The 19,408-nt window shown below is 37.8% G+C and overlaps 1 protein-coding gene across 1 annotated transcript; it reads right to left on the bottom strand.

The window, feature by feature from the left end:
- Window positions 1–3,528: 3,528 nt before the first annotated feature.
- LOC139709469 (acetylcholinesterase-like) lies at window positions 3,529–17,469 on the bottom strand. The gene is made up of 10 exons (XM_071621430.1): window positions 17,311–17,469; window positions 15,950–16,132; window positions 13,270–13,429; window positions 11,126–11,203; window positions 10,311–10,429; window positions 9,446–9,613; window positions 5,922–6,367; window positions 5,035–5,229; window positions 4,408–4,589; window positions 3,529–3,644 (listed from the first exon to the last, which is right to left on the bottom strand). The coding sequence occupies exons 1-10, from the start codon at window positions 17,467–17,469 to the stop codon at window positions 3,529–3,531; spliced, it is 1,806 nt and encodes a 601-aa protein (XP_071477531.1).
- Between the last annotated feature and the right edge of the window lie 1,939 nt (window positions 17,470–19,408).

The following is a 19,408-nucleotide window of genomic DNA, read 5'->3' as shown; positions in this document are numbered from 1 at the left end:
ACTCAATCTACTAGTAATCAGGTTATCCATAACTGTAATACATTTTAAGTTTAGATATAATATCGACCATTGCATTTCTATTGCTAAAATTTACTTAATTAGGTACCTAAGGAGACAAACCTGTGCCATTTAACTTCCCTTCTTCTGCTGTGACAGGATTTTGTTTCAACTTTGTGTTAGGTCCAGACATTTTTGTCGATAAATCTTTTGTTTCTGTTATCTCAGAGTAACAAAAAGAGATTTGAGAAATATTGCGAAAAGGCTTTCATTGGCATGATTGGCGTGAAAACCATTTTATCTATTTCTATGTGTTTATTAATAATATTAATAAACATATTATATATTATAAACATATTATGCCAATGAAACATTGATTCAACAGTTTCAAATACAGTACTTAAACTTATCAATGAGGTACATGACGAGAGCTAGCAGTAGCTCCTTGCATCGATTTAAATCAGATTTCTGCAACCAACTATACTCCATCATTGACAGTCCTGAAATGTGGGTATCTCAGTATTCCTAACATCAAGTTGCTCTCGATGGAATACACCATGCAGGCAGAATTTGTTGTGCAAAATGGACCAATAAATCTGGTTTATCATCAATTCAACATGAATAATGCCAAAGATCTTTCCTTCCTTTACTCATGATGAATTTTAAGGTGATATTCTGAGTGCAGGTATTATCAACTTACCGTGATGAGTTTAAAATAAAAACATAATGAAGGTGATCCGTGTGGAGGAAGGGTATACGAGATTTGAATGTTACGCATGCTCATGGAGGTTCACCCGACGTTGTGAAAAGAACTGTACGAAAACGAACATTCTGTAAAAATCAACAGTGTAATAGCCAAACTCTTTTCTGGTTTGGAAGACCCTGATTGACATCAGCACACCTTAAAACAAAAAACACTTGTGTTGACTATCAAATATATAGATGTCTCTATCTATATCTATATACGTATATATATATATATATATATATATATATATATATATATTATATATATACATATATATATATATATATATATATATATATATATAATGTATATATATATATATATATATATATATATATATGTAAGTATATATATATATGTGTGTATGTTAACAGTGATTATAATGTTGTTTGTAGTCCGTGTGTTAGTACCAATACAGAAAAGATGACGAAGCAAGGTAATTTGTAAAGCACAGATTTTTTTTATTGCTGCCTTCCTCAGTATGAAACGCGCACATGTGCATTCAAAGAATACAGATGGGCTTCTCGTCTACCTTTTCTGAAATAATTTTTTTTCCCTCATCTTCCTATGTTAAGTGTATGTAGGCTTCTGATTTTCTTCCCTCTCCAACTGTGATTTTTGATACTCTGACTTCACATCTGCATGATCCATGTATATTGTATCATTCACTCCCCAGCTGTAACTCATGTGCAAATGTTCCATGTATTTTCATGATGTCCATGAAAGTCCATATAAACCTGTAAGGGTGCCTTTGGAAGGCAGTTTTGTACTACTGAAAAGGCCAACTCTACACGATAATGAAGAAATGAATGAATGAATAAATAAACAAATAAATCAATATAAATCAAGTCCTGTCATTAGCTTGGTTCTGATTAAGTCTGAAATTCGGGACGCATGCGGAAGTATACATATATACTGTATATAAATGTGTGCATATATATATATATAATAATAATAATAATAATAATAGTGGCTACTAATTGTATAGCGCACAGGTCCACTTTTCAGTGCTCATGGCGCTTCAAAAATGAAAAGATATCATATATTTACATGCAATATACATATTCAAACATTTCAACAAATGAGAAAATGTACAAAAACAAATATATACCAAATAAAGAATACAACATATACCAATTAAAAATACAATATTGATCCAATATTAATGACATACAGCCATTACAGTCCTCAGTATGAAAGGAACAGATAAGTTTTTAGTTTGGATTTGAATGACTCTGTAGATGACATGCAGTTTCCTTTATAACTGAAGAGGTAACTGATTCCACAATTTTGGTCCCATAACGGAAAAAGCACGATCACCATACCCATGTTTTACTCTGGGTGTTTGGAGTAAGAATGCATCTGATGATGAAAGTAGCCTTCGTGTCGGATTGTATTTTTGAACAGAATTACTTATGTATATTGGGGGAAAAGAATGAACTGAATGATGTACTACTAACAGAATCTGGAAAATAATCCTTTTTTTCTACAGGTAACCAATGTAAGGAACGGAGAACTGGTGACATGGAATCAAACTTATTAGTAAAAGTTATACATATATATATATATACCTTGCAATTGTATAGTTTTATTGAAGGAAACATTACGCGCACAGATATTCAACTAAAATATTGCGACAAAAAACAAAAGTGTAAAAGCTTCTTCCTTAGGTTAATTCAGGGAGGTGGTCACCTCCCTGGTTGATTTTATAACTACCTCTAGTTTCATCCGTTTTGTGACCCGGCCGTGTGTGACTCTAACATATGTTCCCCTGAGTCCTCTGGCATGGTTCTGCCCCCACAGACATTCCAGGCAAGGCGTTTTATTCGCATCAACTATAGTCCTTCAAAGGGGACCAACAGCCATCTATCACTTTCATTCAAATCAAATCAAGTGAAATCAAATCAAATCACGCATCGTCTGCGTCACACAGTTTATTACAGATTGATGTCGATTCCATGTTCGTGATGGTTCTACAGTTGACAGAGAATTCCTATAATCCCTACTGGAAAGAACGCAATGTCTCATATATATATAGTGTGTTCAAAATGTGGTCACATAATCGACTAAGTAAAAAAACGCTCAAATTTCTACAGTGTAAAGATGATTCCACACTGTGGTGTGGTTTTTCACTGAGAGTTCACATAGTAATGTTCTGTTTCACACTGGGAATTGATGATTCACAATGTGTTCACAATGTTAAAACGCTCGAATTTAATAATGTGAAAAGATTTCACACTGTGTTTCACAATGTATTTCACACTGTGGGATACTGTGTTCTTTCCAGCAGAGTTGTGACAGGATTAGTAACTTGACAGCAAAGCATGACAAATATTTTATCATGATAAAACTCTTTCTAAAATAAGTGCAGATGTTAGAAACATTCAGGGTAGTTTTCTGAGACACTACTTTAAGACTTCTTACATTACGGGTATTGGAATTAACTTGATTACTTTGGGAGTATGAATCACTTGAAAAGAAAAAGAAACTCCTAATCGTCATTGACAAGATGAAGAGAATACGTTAATGCAAGTGATGACTGAAACAGCTTGGAAAGTGTTGTGGGATCTCCTCGGGGATCACGGTGCTGGCGTTAGGAGTGGCGGTTACAGCTCGTTATTCCGAAGGTTTGTTATTCCAAAGGTTCGTTTTTCCGAAGGTTCGGAATAATGAACAGCACCCGGGAGTGACAGCGATTAACAGATCATCATTATGTAGTATGAAATTATGCTGTTGTTCTTTTGTTGCTGTGTTTCATTCACAGTCAGTCAGTTGGAAGCCTTTTAGTTACAGGTAGTCCCCTGCTTGTAATCCTCGAACACCCGCTGCCATTCTACCATCTCCCCCTTCCAGTCGTCGTAGCTTTCCCGCCATTCTCTTTCCTCGTCAGTCATGCTGCCTACAATATTATAGACAATACCAGAAGTAACAGATCATATCTACTGAACCATGCAAACATTATCGATATGTATCAAACATCTATAATCAACATCATCACACTACTCCCACTGCATTTTTCTCTATGCCCAACAAGTTCACTACCAGCACAGTGGTGAAGAATTCACGAAAATACTCCGCACCCACTGTAAACGACATTATTCTTTTACTCATTTTACCGAACATGACGTCAACAATATATAATCGACACTCTGGACTGAAGAACGCTCAAAGGGATGGCACAGTTCCGTCTGAGATGGAGTTTCAGGTTTTTTGATGATGATTTTTTTAAGATAATGGTAAACCTCTTATGAAAGAATATAGAAGAGCATACAATTCTAGGAAGAATTCAAATGTTATTTGACGAAAATTAGTTTTGGAATGGCTGAGATATATATCCATAATAAAGCAATACATGAGAGGTGGGACCCACCTTTTATTAAAGATCGCTTTGGTTAGTAGGCCCCCTATGATTTTTTTTGGGTAATATCTCAACCATTTCAAACCGGATTTTCATCAAATAAACTCTGGATTTCTCTAGGATTGTATGCTTTTTAACACTTCATATAAGTGGCACTTCCAAGATAAAAGTTAAAAGCTGAATCTTCACTTTAACCAAAACCTTCAAAACTATTCCTTTAAGATGACAGTTTTGTTTTGTGTGTGTGATTGAAAAATACAACTTTCTTTTAAATTGACTCGATGAGTGTGAAAATATGACTTACTCGTAAAGCTAATGAGAGCAGGCATGTAGTTATTCCAGAAGTGACATCCACTCGCTCTCGCAGCTCTTCCCACTCCCAGCTCGAGGGACATCTCTTTGTGACTGAGCTCAGGGATGGTGTAGAGAGGCCAGAAATCTTCTCCGTCTCCTCGGGGAACATCCTCACTGGGTCTACTGGGATCTCTGCGCCCAGCAACACAGAGAAAAGAATCGTAATTTGCAAATTAACCATATCATCAATGTTTCCAGGTTAGCATGCCTGTACAGTGACGGGGCATTAAACTGCACATTGAGACCCTTCTGAAGCAAATAATTTTCACACAACAATAGATAAATAATGTACCCTTAAATGAATCATCCCCCAGCATTCCCACTGATTCCCACTGATTCCCACAGATCAGTTACTAGCCATCCCCTTTAAAGGGGATTACTAGACATAAATTGCAAGTTCTGTAACTATAAACTGCCTAGTAATCCTACTGCTCGTCTTATCCTATACCTGTTGAGAGAAAGACAATGTAAAGCACTATATAAGTCATTATCATTTGTGAGTATATGTGTGAGTAATTGTTGTGCACATGAACACACCACAAATAAAACAAATTGGAGACTGAAAACAAAAGCTTACCCTGACTTTGCAAAGTTTGTCCAGAATTCCATGAACTTAACGGAGAGGGAATTTTCTTCTGCGGTCATATTGTGTCCTCTTATGTTGTACAGCTCGTCTATGAAAGGCATCCCAAAAACAAAAATCATGTCTTCACCATGACCGGCTCCAAGCCACGTCGGAGAAGGAACGATATCTCCATACTGGAAAATACTCCTGGCAATGAACATGTCATAATTACATCAAGTTAATGCATTTCAGTGGAACTAACGAATGATCCATCATAACTGTAATTGACATTAAAGGTAAAAAGGGCATATAAACAGTCACAGTGATAATATTTACTTAAAGAAAAATTATGTAGATGGTACCACATTTGAAATTGAAAAATAGACTTCAATTTATGGGAACTTGTAGTATTATTTAGCGTTGTATTATGTCATCTTCTTATCAATCTTATTCTTATTTAATACTATCGACAATATCAAATGGAGGTGTGAGCCCATCACGCCCACAAAGGACTAGTCTTCACGTTTTGACAAGAGAAGCACGGGCGTAGAGAGCGGGGGGGGGGGGAGGGGATGAGGGTGTGCATCCCTTAGCTCACAAGGTGGGGGGATGACGTGTATAATGATATGTACAAAGTATTTAGTATATTCTTTCCCCTACATAACTGGACTGCCACTTTTCATATTATACGTGTGATCATTTGTGTATTCGTGTGTGTGTGTGTGTGTGTGTGTGTGTGTGTGTGTGTGTGTGTGTGTGTTTGTGTGTGCGTGTGCGTGTGCGTGGGTTCGTGCGCGTATCATGTGTTGGTTATTTGAACAACGTAATGTTGTGATGGCCTCTTTGGATGGCAAATTATTCCCCACTGAAGAGAATTAAGACTGAACTGAACTGCTTACTTTGTTGGCTCGTGGGTCATGAAATATTTGTATACCGTTCCCCCGGCGTTCGCGTGTTTCCTGACTACGTAATCCGTCGGGGCGGCGTAGTATGCGTCGAGTCCCAGACCGACCACAGACGAAAAGTAGTCGGCATCCGGGTCATCGGCGATGGTCCAGTCAATGTACTCTTGATTGATGGAATCCTGAACGATATCATCGTTTACCAAGTGACGCGTGAAAAAGTTTGCAAAGAAGCCGAATGTTGCGCGATCGATCACCGGAGGGATGGAGTTTTGGCTATAGCCCGGTAGAAAGAGGAACGGAAACAAAGTTCCCTCGTCCTTGTTGAACCCCGCGAGTAGTGGTACTCTTGCAAAGTCTCCCATCTCGTACATGCTCATAGGGGTGTCTTCCAGAAATGTTCCGTCAAGAGTAACCGCGTAAGACCCTTCGTTGCCATACAACTGTCAATTCATCGAGAGACAGAGTGGTAATAGAACGAGAGAGAAAAAAAGTTATGCTATTGTGACACAAAAATATGACATATGCGAATACATCTTCATAATATACATTTCAAGGCGTCATTGGGATACATTACCGCCCAATTACGATAGAAGGAACACTAGCAATGTACCACGGACTAGCGGCACGGTTACACATTCAAAAAGGTCATTGAGGGCCATCTAAAATTGGGACTTTTCTGTACACTGGTAGACGCTTATTTTGATCGAGTCTAAAATTATGTCTATAACTGTTTAGAAGAAAGCAAAGAAGAATGGTTCAGTTCATTTGAAAATTTGACATGAATATGCAATTATGTTACGTAAGTCTGTCAGATCAGGAGCATCAATACAAGGATATCATACATTCACCAGAATATATGACAGTAGGGATGATTCTGACACTGAAAAAAAAATAAATCTACAATCTGATCTAATACGCTCCCAATATGAGAGGTGTAGTTGCATGTGCATGAAGAACTGTGTGAGGACTAGTGTGTGCTTTATATGAGTTTGCAATCTTTACATTAGGCTTAGGCAGGTTAAGTCTTGTGTTGAATTGTAAGATGTTAGACATTTGTTAGATTATCACATGTACACAGGGTTCATTTATCAAACTCAAGAGATATTGGGATACCTTAGAAAGTTCGAGAATATCTTATTAAAAACACCCCACAGATTCATTTTTAATGCACTCATATTTCCTCACATCACCGACTGAAGTATTGCACGGGGGATCTTGCAGCAAAATCAAATGTATAATTATATTGTCATTATAAAAATCCCAATTATTTGTTTTATTATAATTATGACGCAAATCTCTCGTTTGAAGAGGCTACACCCCCGTAAATAATGCCAGTGTATATCTTGGCAATCAATGACTTAAAGACCAAAGATATAAAACACCTGTTTCTTGACCCTGGCCTAATCTAAGCATCAGTCATCGCCACAGCGCCAGGGGGGGGGGGGGGGGCACCCGCGAGAGGAGGAGATTGTTTTGGTTTTGGCATGGGCTATGTAGCTCCATGGTGTGTGTGTGTGTGTCGACAAACTTCTACAATGCTCTCCTTCTTATTCCTGTATTTTCGTTATCTATGGGTCAATTTTTTCGTTCGAAATGTAAAATGGATGACCATAGAATTTCTCAATAGAATATAAAATTGAAAACTTTAGAAAGGATAGAGAAAATTGAGTTCACTTTGAATGGTCTGCCACAGGCAGATATCCTTATCATGCTCTTACGTAGCTGCTGGAGTCATTAAACCCTGGCTTGGCCTCCAGGTTTGTCACGCCTGAGCAGAAAGTTAATTTGCAATGGACAAATACTTCAACTCCCAATTCCCAAACGAAAAATCTTTAGCGAGGTATAGCACCCCATTAGCTTCATGGAAGTGGGGTCTCGCCTCAAACGAGGGATTGACGGCATGATTATAAAGGTTCATGGAACAATCGAAAAACATTCATGGTGAACCGCAACATTCATGTACAGATACTTAAAATGAGCTCCCTATATCGTGTTTACATTTGTTTCCAACATTGCATTCATTCAAAGCCTATCGACCCATCATACAACAGACTATGTACCATTTTGCAATTCCTAAACTTATCACAGGTCAAAATCTTTCAGACACCATAGACCTGTATGGTACTCAATGTCTGACGATTTTAGACATCGCAGTTCTTCTCTACAATGTTTTAAGTCATCCTAATGATATCTTAAAAAATAAAGAAATAAAAAATCTTGTTGCAATGCATTCCCAAAATTACACATTTTGCTCTCCACCTTACCGCGTATCCCAAATCGTAACTATTTGTTTAATTTAGAATATTCATTCCCTTTAATGCAAATTCTTTTATAAAGTTGGTATTTTCAACACATGTATAGCTTCAAACTCCTAGACACTGTATAATTTCGGTTATCCTCTCTCAACTTTTTTGCCTATTCGGGTATTCATGTAATACATTCTTTCATTTCTTTGTCCCTTAATTTCGTTTTTTTATGTTTCTTGTTCCCCTTGTATTGTCCTGCTCGGTCAAGTGATGTGGAAAATAATCGGAACTTCACGTAATTCATCTATCTGTGTGTATGAGTCCTGCTCTTTGACTCAGATATAAGAAAAAAATGTACCAAACAATGCCGTGAGGCCGTTATCGATTGTCCAGAGAACTACTTATCAAAAACTGTGTCCTCCACGCACTTGCGTACCTTAAATTACAATGAAATGTATACTTATACATAACTTGACAGATAGCTATGCATTAGTTTTGAAGTTTTATTTTTTAGTTGATATTTCAAATGAAAATTGTTAATTTCATCTTATTCCATGATGATTTTATTTACACTATTAGATAGTTAAAAGAAAATGAAATTGAATGCACTAAAGGTGTTCACATGTACTACATGTATATTCAAATTATACAAAAAGCTGTAATCAGTCATATATTTGTTTGATAGCATTTCATTCATGCATTCAATATCAAGTCCATTTTCGTATTTCTCGACGTAAGATACATAAAATATAATAAAATATGATGATATAATACATAATGTCCATCTTGGATATACACACACAATAAAAATACGAACATATTACATAGTACGGTCGATATGTCAGTTTCGTTTGTAGCTCCATGATCATGATGATCAAAGTAAGAGAATGTTACAGAGAAAAACAATGGAACAAACTAAAAAGCAAAGCTTGTTGAGCTCCGTTCAACCTATCAGATTCCTGGGACGAAGCTGATTATTTAAACAATCGGCAGAAGGTCCAACCTGTATCAGACGCAGTTTTAATCTATACCAATTGCGAGGTTATAGTATGATAAACTATGTGCTTTAAAAGTTTAGTACGTTTGCTATTGTATATCATCCGGTAACCTCTGCGGATTCTGCAGTAGGTGACGATTTCAGGTATTTCAGGGTTTTTTAGGTATTCTTAGTTGGTCTGTTGGCATTTTATTTTCCTAAGGATGGAACTGTGTTTAGGTCTAGTTTTGAACATTTTGTAAGTTTTTTTTAATTACATTATGATCGTATTTTACCTCATCTGCTTTCGTCATTAGTTCTTCAGCTTCTTGGAGTTTTAGGCAGGCAACCAAAACTTCGGAGGTGGACGTGTCGCACCCAAAGGCGACCCCCAACTCTCGGGATATTCTCCTGTCCCCTTCAGTGTCGTTCCTAAAGGCCCAAGGACTGATGACAGTACCGCTCTGTTCAGTGAAAAACGTGCAAATAAAGAAATAAAGATAAACCAAAATGCGACCGTGCATCATCTGCCAGTTTATGTCATAATATTCCCGCTCCGTTGTAGTGAACGTCATGTTGCTGTCTACATTCCTGTTTATTAGGTGATCCGAGTATCCTCTCGGATCACCTTCCGTTTTTGTAAGGATTTTTTTTCTTATTATTATTATTATTATTATTATTTCTCCTTAAAAGTTCTATAGAGGTTAGCTCAGAAAGTCCTCTGCCTATTAATTTCACACTTTGTATCATGTCCCAAAGACGACAGATCTAGTTTTCTTTTGTTTTTCTTTTGGCTTCTTATTTTCCCTTATTCTGTTCAAACGCATGCAAATTGGTTGCCTTCTTACTTTTTTGTTTACGTTCCAAGCCCTTAAAAAAGACCGGTATCTCGGTCGAAAGCTCGGGGAAATTAAAGGCTATCAGTGAACATACTGCAACGTCTGCGAGCAGTCATTCCTCCGTCACACCTATACATGAATTATTAATGCAGCACCCACAATGTACGAGGCCGAGCCCACTTCCTTTTATCTTGAGGGAAATATCCATCTCAACTTTGGATATTTCGCCTTATTGCCCGCTACATATCAAGCACTTGTGGTCAATTACTTGTTTGACGCGTCCTCTTGATGCAACAAATGCTGTTGGGAATGCGCCGCTCACCTGTAATATCGCTTTACTGAAGAAACCTCGGCTGAGTTTGGAAACTAGGTGAAAACTGACGCTCGCCGACCCGGCGCTTTCCCCGAAGATGGTGATGTCATCTTTGCTACCGTTAAAGGCTGGAAAAGGGTTGATTGTAGATGAATGGTGTATATAAGATTATTGATATAGCGTTTGTTTTTGCATATGTGCGCACGTTTCAGAATTATAATTCGTAGCACGGGTTTAAAAATACATTTCAAGTTTGTTATGTTGCACAGAATATTAACTCCCGTCTTAAAAGACCTCTTTACAGTCCATTTGAATACGCCTACTGATTTTTTCATTGCAATATTTTTTAGCGTGTGAACGCATTTTAGACTCTTTCTCTTTTCTTGAGGATCTAGAGAAAAATTAGAGAAAGCATAAGTCATAAAATCAACCAATATTTTACAATCACAGAACACGATCATACTAAGATACCGTTCAACCCAAAGAACTCAATGAGTGTCACGACTGTATAAAAATAGTACATAAACCATACACAGCCCTGTTGCTGTACATAAGTCGCGTGCTTCGCATGACGTCTGATCGGGCTATAATACACAGGGAGAATTCACAGAATTTGTGTGGCTCAGCGCTGGTCACCTGACGTAGCGCTGATCACAATATTGCACTGACACCCTTTCCGGCGGCTCTCCGTCGGTTCTCTGGAGGCTAACCCGCGTCTACTCTGGTCGATCGCAGGGTAAGATTTCTCTGGAGGCTGTCCACGGTGTTGCGTCTAAAACCGCTTATCTTCGTTATAGGGGGAATTTCATTAAATTAGTCCTTACCCTCGATGTTGTTATAAATCCATTCCAGTGCAGCGACTTGATCGAGCATACCATAATTTCCAGGCAGCACATCGTCTCCTGGAGAATGAAGGAAAGAAGGTCAGTGGTATTGATATAGAAATAAACGAAGAGAGTTTTGGGAGATGACAGAGGAGGAGAGAAAACGAATAACAAAACAGGGAATGATCATGATAATGTTGGATCCTTTGCCTGCCTAATCACATTATGTAACCTAATAGCTTGCAAAATGATCATCCGCGTAATTGAGGACTTTTAAGGTTTTGTACAGTGATTCGCGAGTGATGTAAGGCCTTTGTTGGAGGCGTTTGTATTCAGAGGTATTCAAAGGTAGCAGAAACACTGGCATATGCGGTTGATCTGTTTTCTTAAGAAATTTATATTGCATGAAGTGCGGCTAATAACAGACGAAATTGATAATATTGATAATCTTTGAGTATTTAATTCGTGAATATTGTTAACTGTTTACTTTTTGCGATGTTGCTAATTTGCTAGTTTGAAGCTATGTTTGGAAATAGACCACTCCATAAACTATGCCCACGGTGTGTGGTTTGCAATACCGTATCTCTAAGAGAAAGTGGGTTTAATACAAGGTTAGCTTCAAGTAAGATCTCGCTTTCATAAATTATTTTGTAATACGTTCATCAACATGCCACGTTTCAAGCTTTGTAGTTCACTTCACATTTAAGAAACATCCCCGCTGGAAAGAAAAGACAGTGTCCCACAGTGTATTCACAGTACGGTGTGTTCATATGGTCGACTATGTGAAAACGCTCAAATGTAAAGTGTGAAGAGGATTTCACACTGTGGTGTTGTTTTCACAGAGTGTTCACATAGAAATGTTTTGTTTCACACTGTAAATTGACGACTCACATTGTGTTCACACTGTTAAAACGCTCGAATTTAACAGTGTGAAGAGATTTCACACTGTGTTCACACTGTCGTTCTCACACTGTGGGTCACTGTGGTCTTTCCAGCAGGGATACAACATATCAATATTTGAATATGACGGGAATATGGATATCTTTGATGGATTATAGGTTCCATGTAAGCTCATATATATGACTAAGATGATAAATAAATAAATAAACTGAAATGATATTATTTTGCAGATTTACTCAAATTGCAGACGGTGATTCGATTGACTATTCAATATTCCAATTGATTATGAATGTTCAAGAGAAACGTAATTACTACAATCTCTCTAACTCAAACATTCATTAAAGATTAAAGCGAGCAATTTCATACTTTTAAATCATTAGATTATAGTATAATTACGTACAATATTTGATTTAATTAATTTCCAAATTTGCATTAATATTTCTATTCCGGTCCTTAAAGATTATGAAATATATCTCTATTGTGATTAATGTGTACTTTATTGACCTCAAACCATGATTGCAATCTTCCGGTAAGACAGACTATAGTTTTAACCGCACATAGAATCATGAATAACATATATGTATAACTTAACGTGATCAGAATAATGTATATCATATGAAAAATAGCAGTGGTCCAAGATTGTATATATATATATATATATATATATATGCATATATATACATTTTTTTGGTACCCCAACTTGCTACAACTGCACGTTGTCTCCGTACCAAAAAAAACAAACAAACAAACAAATATGCTTCCTCCCACATAAACTCCAAAACGATTTTATTGTTCTGCCCCGTTGGACATATAACTCGCATGTAATTTCCCTGCAATATCGTTTGTAATTCATCTAATATACAAAGAAACATGAAGTAATTCTCAATGTAGGATGCATTCCAATGTTTAGCCCCCCTCCCCCACACACACACACAAAGAAAGAAAAAACATGATTACGTCAAAGCGCAAGGATAGGCAGAAAAGGTTATTTGGGAAGGCAAAGCGTGTCAACAAAGTATTATGAAAAGAAGGGTTGTACATGTAGTGTGCGTTATTCCACATCTCACAGATGAAAAGCATTGACACAAAATTCCACTGACAATGAATTTCTTTAGCTAGTTTGAAAACAAAGATGAAATGTACATACACTGAACTATAGGCCTACATTATCCTTAAAGTAATCCCGCAAGTAACTTAAAATGATCAATTTGCTTCTTTTGCATATTTTTGGGGAAAGGTCTTACCTGTAGAAAGGTGTGAGAAGACACCTACGCGATAGTTTATCGCTACTACTATGACGTCACCAACAGTAACCAATGGGATACCGCTATAATCATACGTCATTGCCGATCCACCAACAAAACCTCCTCCGTGTATCCACACCATCACAGGAGTACCAGATTGCTGCAAGATTAATATACATATAGTGACGTCACTTGTCAAAGACAAGCACTATCAAAATAAAGATTTGTATAGGGTAGATTTACAATATTAGTTTATCGCTTTCATTAATCGTGCATGGATGCTACCATAGTAACAATGTGTCAACTTGCCTTGTCATGAACTTTAGCATTGTAGTCCACTGACAGCATGACAAGGAAGCGATTATGATTCAGTGCAAATTATGCATTTGTTCCTTCATGCCAAATCTTGGTATCATCTAGCAAAATATCAATGGGGGAGGATTCATTGTTTATCCATCATATAACTGTTTCTCCGTTTGCTTTGAATAAAGAAAAAATATGAAATGACCATCGATATCATAAGCGTGAAGTAATTTTATGCCTAAGGTGAAAAACAAGTTGACGGCAGAAATCTGATAGCACAGAAAGCCATTTTATCATTCACAAACTCTAACCTATTTAAAACACCCACACGTACACACAAAGTACACACAAATATAATTGTCAGGTAAGTGGGTGAAAAAAACCCTCTCCCACCTCACTATTTGAATCAGTCCCGAACATCTCAATTTCGTTCAGAAACCATGTCGCACCCAATTCGTCTTTTCCAAGACGAAGAAGCTTATACAGGAGACGGACCCTCTCCACTCTCTTTTAACCAAGAAATGACAGAAAAGAGGCTAAAATCTAGAAGCTTCCTCAAGTTTGTCCATGCCTGAACTGACAGCCGTCATCGTGGTCATTTAAGATTCTGGCCCTGTGGTCCAGTCACATGGAAAGCGCCCGACATAATTACGTAAATCCTTCCTACGTCCAGTTGGATCTCGACCATCAGCTTCTAACGAGTCTTGTTCTTTCTCGCCGCGCCTCAATCATCTTTATAGATCCTAGACTGGACGTTGCAAGGCCCTATATAGGCCGGGTATAAAAACGGTGCAATTGTCTGCGACAGCAAAAAGGCTGCAGATAATGAGACACTTTTTGGTCTGTCTCCTTCTGCCTGCGCAGAACAACGAAAATAACCTCGATTCCCTCGACAACCAGACCAGAACTACATTGAGTCCTTGTTGACAGTCGGAGTGTATAGCTGGTATATTGCTCCAAGAAGTAGAACTCCAACCCCTTCGCCATAGAAACTGAAGACGTGAACAGATATTTCGCAAATATGCTGATAAAAATTTACACACGGAGCCACACCCCGTGTAAGATAATTATGTGCAAACAAAGACACTTGAAAATTCAATTCTTTAATGCGTTAGTGTGTGTACATTATTTGCCAAGCGTGAATGCTGATAAAATAATGATAGATAATACAAATTTTGGCCTCCAGATTACCACCCTCTACTTTGAATAATAAATGAAATCGCGAGTGTAAGTTACTCATTGCAAGAAAGTCAATGTTTCTTTATAATTATTGTGTGTTTATACAGATGATAGATGTCATTTAAATTTCATGTCAACGATATCTCGGAATATTGTATATGATATTATAACCACATGATCAAACTGAAGAATTGATTTTGAATAGTAAACTCTTGCAGGTCAAAGATTGATGGTTATAGGACAATTAATGTTTCATGAAAAATTAGTTGCCCAAAGTATTTGATAATATACTTTGTAGAAATGTTAGTTATCACAAGTACCCTACAAGAGGATCAAATGAATTTTATTTACCCTTCTCGGCATAATTTTTGCCCAGGATACTTTTGTTTATATCGGACCAAATCTTTAGAATCAATGGAGAGATTATCTAAAAGATGCACCGAGTCTTGCTGTATTCAAGAGAAAATTAAAGACAGATGTGGTTGGTTTTCAGATAATTTCTGATTATATTCTTTCTTATTTTCATTTTGTTTCCATAACTTTTTTTAAAAAATGTAAATTACCTTGTCCATGCCAATGAATCAGCAGCTGCTGCGGACACGTGCTTCCTTTTAATAGTCCTCCTCTCCCCCAGTCTCTCCTTTATTGTATTGCGTGGCCCACATTCCTACAAGCTTGTCTCTTTACGTTGGTCTCTTTTCCCATTACGCTATTATTTTGAACAATTCGTTCCATAAAGTTTAATGCGGGTTTTTTTTATAATACATTGTATTTTTGGTTTTCTTTGAATTTATATCGATAACAAATATGTGTTATTGAAAATAAAATTTTATCAAAATTGAATTGAAAGGACAGCTTAAGCAGATGGTCTCAAGAGGGTGATCTTGAGCTTCTTCCACTTAAATCTGACAAGTTAAAGAAATATCAAAGAAACTGCTATGAAAGAAAAACCATAATACCATCCTTTCCGGGAGTCGACCTAATATCGTACTAAAAAGTAAGAAAAGATGCTTGTGCTATCTTACACCCTTGTACAAAGTCATTTCTTTCAAAACATATTAGTACACGCACATTCATTGTGTGTGTGTGTGTGCGCGTATATAATATGTATATGTATATGTATATATGTATATGTATATGTATGGATGTGTGTGTGTGCGTACATGTGCCTACCATGTTTTAATGCTATGGTTATTACCCTTTGATTTGAGGCATAGATGTTCAAGTACAGGCAGTCCTCAGACGTAGATGGGTACGTGTTAGGCAGGAACGTATTTTGCATACAGGCCGCTGAAAACTCGTTAGCATTTCTTTCGCCTGCCCACGAAGTCTTTGGTTGTGGCGGAGCGAATCGCTCTGGCGGATTGGCATAGGGCACTCCCTGTAGATGAAATAAACGTAATCTTTAAAGGGACTGTACAGTACTAGTTAAGGTGGGGATTCATGTTTTGAACATTCGTAAGTGAGATAGTGAGAAACCTTTTATGAAATATGAAAGAGCATGTTATTCTAAGGATTCAACGTTTATTCGACGAAAATTGGTTTTTAAATGGCTGAGATATTCAAAAAAGTGATAATAATAAAAGGCGACAGGCCACGCCTTTTATTAGGATCATTTTGTTTCACCTTGTTTTTGGATATCTCAGCCATTTCAAAACCGATTTTCATCAAATAAACTTTTGATACCCCTTAGAATTGCATGCTCTTTGACAACTCAGAGTGATTTCTGAATATCTCGCAAAACGTTAAAAGCTAAATCCTCACCTCAACCAGAACTGTACACACCCTTTAAAGGACAAGTTCACCTTCATAAACATAAGGATTGATAGAATGCAGCAACATTAGTAGAACACATCAGTGAAAGTTTGAGGAAAATTGGACAATCGATGCAAAAGTTATGAATTTTTAAAATTTTTTGTGCTGGAACCGCTGGATGAGGAGACTACTACAGCTTGTGATGTCCTATGCGTACAACAGTATAAAGAAAATGTAAAGAAAATTCAACATATTTTCACTTTATTCACATAATAAAAGAGCACTTGACTTGCCTCTTTCTACAGGCAGGGGGGATAATATTACCCATAACATATGTCGGTAACGAGTCAAGGGAATGTGTACTTTTTTAAAAAGATGAAATTTTGTGAAATTCTCTTTATATTTTCTTTACATTGTTGTACGCATGTCACATCATACACTGCAGTAGTCTTCTCATCCAGCGGTTACTGCACAAAAACTTCAAAAATTCATAACTTTTGAACGGATTGTCCGATTTTCCTCAAACTTTCAATGATCTGTTTTACTAATATTGTAACATTCTCTCAATCCTTATGTTTATGAAGGTGAACTTGTCCTTTAATCATTAATCATTAATCATTTTGTAATCACATGAAAATTGTGAAAACCACAATAATGACAGCACATGATATATTCATTCTTTTGCTCCCCATTTCACTGAGAAATTTTACCTTATTCTCATATTGTTTCTTCGTATCTTTTTAGAGGATCGCAAAGACAGGATGTAATTAAAGTATGACCGTATATCGGTTCATAATGACTTACCAGAAACACGTCAACATCGCGCGTCTTATTGATGTACGTGTCTTCGCTGAAGCGGACAGTCTTTCCGACGAGGATTCCCTCATTGACTGTCACTCGAGGATTTTGTGCATCCACCACCTCGAGGACAGTGACTACTGCCAGTATAAGTAATGTCTTCATTATAACACCATATCCCGCGCGTGTATATTACTACAGTCGTTTTATGGCTGTATAGTTTGCATAAGGCAATTATAGTGGGGGCAGGTCGTACACATACAAACTCTAAGAGTTGAGTTTCTTTTAGGCAGGGCCAGCTTCGTTCTTCGTTTCAATAAACAAACGTGACGATTGTTATGCAAAGATGAAACTTTGATCCTCAGAACATACACCCCTGGTCTTACGTAAGAACATCGTATAAGCAAACGGGGTCGATACCGCCTGATACTCATAAAGACTTGTACGTGTTAATTTCCCACGCTAATCATTCCTCAATCTCTGTCACGATGATTTCTGACCAAAAATTTTCATCATCTACCGCAAACACAATCCATCACACACACACACACACACACACACACGCACACACACGCGCGCGAAACACATGTACATTATTTAAGCGGCGTCGATCCATTTTCACGATGGGGGGGGGGGGGGGGCAACACTTGGAGTTGGAATATCTGTACGAGGGAGCGGGGGAGATGTTTTGCATTGGCACCAGGGAGATTTTGCATTTTCAGACCTGGAATTGAGCGATCTGGGGCCTGTTGCATAGAAGTTACAATTATGGTAACTGTGCCATCCAATGGTAACTACCGTGGCAACAATACTCAACATCCAATCAAAATCAAGAATTCCATGGAAGTTACCACTGGATGGCAAAGTTACAATAATTGTAACTTTTATGCAACGGTCCCCAGGTGCACACTTTGGGTGAAATTGGGAAGGGTGGTGTGGGAGGGGCCCCTCCCACACGACGGAGCTTTTTCAAGTTTTAGAATTGAAATAAAACGATCTGATGCACTTTTGTGTGGAATATTCGCAAAATTGTAAATCCCCAAAGTGCGCCGTGTCTAAATCTATAGATAGGAACCGAGCGGGAGAAAGATGAATTAAGAGGATAAGGCAACTTTTGAAAATGTTTATTTGAATTAAAATGACAGATATGACGCACACTTTTTGATTACATGTTCTGAAATTTGTCAATCTCGTAAATACATTTTTGATAGAATTTCAGAAGCTGTCAATGCCCAGACTTTTAGTATACTAAATTTATGAAGGGAAACCAAACGGGGAAAGGGTTAATTGAAAGGAGATATCCCCTCCCACCCCATGGATATTTTTTTTTGAGTGAGATGACAGGGGCGTCACCAGCTTTTTTTCAAGGGGGGTGCGTTTTGACACTAAATGTTTACGAGATTTTTTTGGACAGACATTTGGAATATAGGAAGCTCTCAATCCCTAGACTTTTACTGTTTTTTGAGGGAAACCAAGCGGGGAAAGGGCAACGGCGCGCCGGTAGCTAGGATTTCATGGGGGGGGGGGGGGGGGGGGAGGGTGTGGAAGTGCCGGAGAGGGTTGCATCCCTTAGTATGGATTATGGAATGACGGTGTGAAACGACAAATTACTGGCAGCGATATCAGGGGAATGGCATAACGACTACATACGAGCGAGCGGAGCGAGCGAGCTTGGAAATTTTGACATTTTACAGTCCAAAAAACTGCCGTTTGTAGCCGTTTTTTTGCTTTGTAAATTAAGGGGGGCGCACCGAGCGCAACTGCTGGCAATTACTGGCAGCAATATCAGGTGAATGGCATGATAATTAAATGCGAGCGAGTAAAGAGAGCGAGCTTGGAAATTTTGACATTTTACAGTCCCAAAACTGCCATTTGGAGCCATATTTTTTCGCTTTGGAAATAAAGGAGGGGTGGGGCGCAACGCTCGCAACTGCCGGTAATTACTGGCAGCAACATCAGGAGAATTGCATAACGACTATACATACGAGCGAGCGAGCGAGCGAGCTTGAAAATTTTGACATTTTACAGTCCAAAAACTGCCGTTTGTAGCCATAATTTTTTGCTTTGTAAATTAAGGGGGGTCGCACCGAGCGCAACTGCTGGC

The sequence above is a fragment of the Diadema antillarum genome, unplaced genomic scaffold, assembly GCF_040938485.1.
Source record: "Diadema antillarum isolate AM-2024a unplaced genomic scaffold, OU_Dant_1.0 seq00001437_RagTag, whole genome shotgun sequence".
Lineage (NCBI taxonomy): Eukaryota > Metazoa > Echinodermata > Echinoidea > Diadematoida > Diadematidae > Diadema > Diadema antillarum.
The sequence above is the reverse complement of the archived record's forward strand: the minus strand, read 5'-3'. Positions and strand labels throughout refer to the sequence as shown.